Source organism: Penaeus vannamei, chromosome 1 (genome assembly GCF_042767895.1).
Source record: "Penaeus vannamei isolate JL-2024 chromosome 1, ASM4276789v1, whole genome shotgun sequence".
Classification (NCBI taxonomy): domain Eukaryota; kingdom Metazoa; phylum Arthropoda; class Malacostraca; order Decapoda; family Penaeidae; genus Penaeus; species Penaeus vannamei.
The window spans coordinates 16389445-16392010 of record NC_091549.1 but is presented as its reverse complement, the minus strand read 5'-3'; the positions used below and the strand labels follow the sequence as shown (position 1 = coordinate 16392010).

The 2566-nt window shown below is 33.4% G+C and overlaps 1 protein-coding gene across 1 annotated transcript in view; it reads left to right on the top strand.

The window, feature by feature from the left end:
- The window catches only part of LOC113804429 (cysteine-rich hydrophobic domain-containing protein 2), a 17314-nt gene continuing 14748 nt past the window's right edge, over window positions 1–2566 (top strand). Inside the window, exon 1 of the mRNA XM_070118265.1 lies at window positions 1–162. Coding sequence (XP_069974366.1) covers window positions 38–162 — 125 coding nt within the window. The 5' untranslated portion in view covers window positions 1–37. The remainder of the gene's footprint in view (window positions 163–2566) is intronic.

The following is a 2566-nucleotide window of genomic DNA, read 5'->3' as shown; positions in this document are numbered from 1 at the left end:
AGCCCGCGATCCCTGCCTCGTCAGTGTAAACATAAAGATGGCAGATTTCGATGCCATTAACACCATCGAGAGAGACGAAGAGGAGAATTCTTCCTCATCCCTCGAGTCTTACACACAGACGCCTGAGCCAGTGATAATTAGAGGAGCAGGCAATATCACAGTGTAAGTAGAAGTACCTCCTGAGAGGCGAATCTTGCGAGAAAGGGTCGCCCTTTGTGGATTGCTGTCATTGTCTTATCGAGGCCAAACAGGAATCGTTTACTTTTCTCCACTTTTACTCGCTTTACTTTCACATTTTACTCTTTTACTCGACTGCTCGTGCCTTGTTTATATTTTCTCTTGATTTCGTTTACCCAATTTAATCAATCTCTCGATGACTTGATAACTCCTGTATTTCTTATACTTTTGCATTTAATATTTTTTCTTGTATTTTCACCTTTACTGGTCAGTTATTACTCATTTCATTTTTACTCTTTACTCTATTACTTCTTTGCTCCTTTTGGTCTTATTAACCAATTATTCTATATATATATTTATTCTTTTCCTTGTTTACCCATTTTATGCCATTACTTGTTTTGCTTACATGTTAAACATGGTCAGCGTGGATAATGGGATTGTGGTTTGATTTTTAAATGAATTTGATACTTTTGTACAGTAAATCCACTGATTTAAATGATTCTGGACATTGTTTATTGTTTAAATAAATAATTGAGATCAAATGACCATTTCCAAATGACCAATGAGATGATAGTCCCAATAACAAGGGAGAATATGAAGTCTATCTAGGAAATTACTTAGTAAATCAAAGTGAAGAAGAATTACTGTAGAACAAAGATGCTGAAAAGTAACACAAAAACTGCTTAAAATCCTCATGAAATTTCACTGATATGTCTTTCTTCATTGTATGTCTATGAGATGACTCCAAGGCATTCAGTGTAAAGGCTATGGGCATAATACCACCGAAAGTTCCTATCCAGGTGGCTCTATCCCGTGGAACCCAGTTGTTATTAGACAATATGCCCTAACCCTACACCCAACATACCTGGAACCCTTGGTATTTTTATAAAATGCTCCTGCCATTTTATCCCTAGCTGTCAAAATCATTTTGAAAGGAACCTGGAAAAATTATAACTTCTAAATTAGTAATGGTAACTGTTTAGTCTTTAGTTAGAGATGTTATTGTCGTATTGTAAGTCATAGTTGAATATTTCATTTATGAGAGGTACTTTTTAGAATGCCAGAATCTTTAAACAGTTCTTGCATGTACACTAATGTGATCTACCTGGAATCTGTCCTTGTTACATAACAGAGTCGTTAAAACTACTGCAATTTTATTATGTGTTCAGATTATTATAATTGTATAACATTATTTTTATTTAAAGACTTGTGCTTGTGAAATGAATTACCAGGAAGACCAGTATAATGTAGTTGAAATAACCACATAATACCTGTAGTTGCTTTCGAAATGGGACTCCCTTTTTCTCTCTTGATTATCTTAGCTGTGTTTTCTCCAAATCTACATGAAACTTACCATAATCTCTGATAGAAAGTGTCCACTCTAAGTCTAACCTAACAGTGATGGAATTGCAAGGCCTACATGCCTTCAGTGCTTCAGCAAAGGACAACAATCCCCTAATACTGATATGTTGGTAAAACAATGCCAATGGCCTCTGTATCAAAAGGCAGACAGACATTTTTGTCTTGCAAATATTTACAAGATATGTATTGCAATCAAAAGTGCCAAAAGAGGATGAAATTATGCTCCTCTTACTATAGGAGTTTGCTTGTTGATGATAACTATGACAAGCTTTGTAAAGAGTGTCTCAGAGAGTGAATTATGAAATAAGGAAACCTTTTTATCACCATTTCTGTATTGTCTTGAGTTCCTGGTTTTAACATTAGATATATTATAAAACTCCAGTGTAAAGATGAGGGTTAGGAGTCAAAGTTCAATGTTTTTTTTCATGTTAAGGAATTCCATACAACAAAATTATAAAGAAATTAAAGAATATTCTTCATTTTTTTCTGGCTGGAAATTTTGTATTAAACCCATTGATACCAGGATGAAAATCCTTTTTTTTTTTATATTTCACTACTATTAATATTGTTGATAACATCATAATGATCATAATGTCAATAGTAATGTTAACATATATTTGTTATCATTAGAAAAGAACACTTTCCCCCCAAAACTTAAAGAATGGAAAAATCATGAATGATTTGTAATTTTTGTAGCTTGTAAAATGTTGTGCTAAAAATGAAAAAAATAGACTGACATTTACTATCAGTTATCTCATTAGAGCCTTTTGTTTTGTGAAATATGAATTATGTAATATGGCTCTTGTTCAGGAAAAGTAGGCAACCCTGTTCTGAATGGTCGAAGATAATGAGAAAACAAAGAAAAAAACAGGTTTCTTTGCTCATTCACCACTTGGCAGAATTCATAAATCTGTCAGCATAGGGTCATAGGTGCATACTCTGAATGCCTTTTTTCCAGTTTGTTGTTTTGTTACGAGTTAGCTTAAATTTTACATATCTGGTCTTATTACATTATGAAACTTATTGC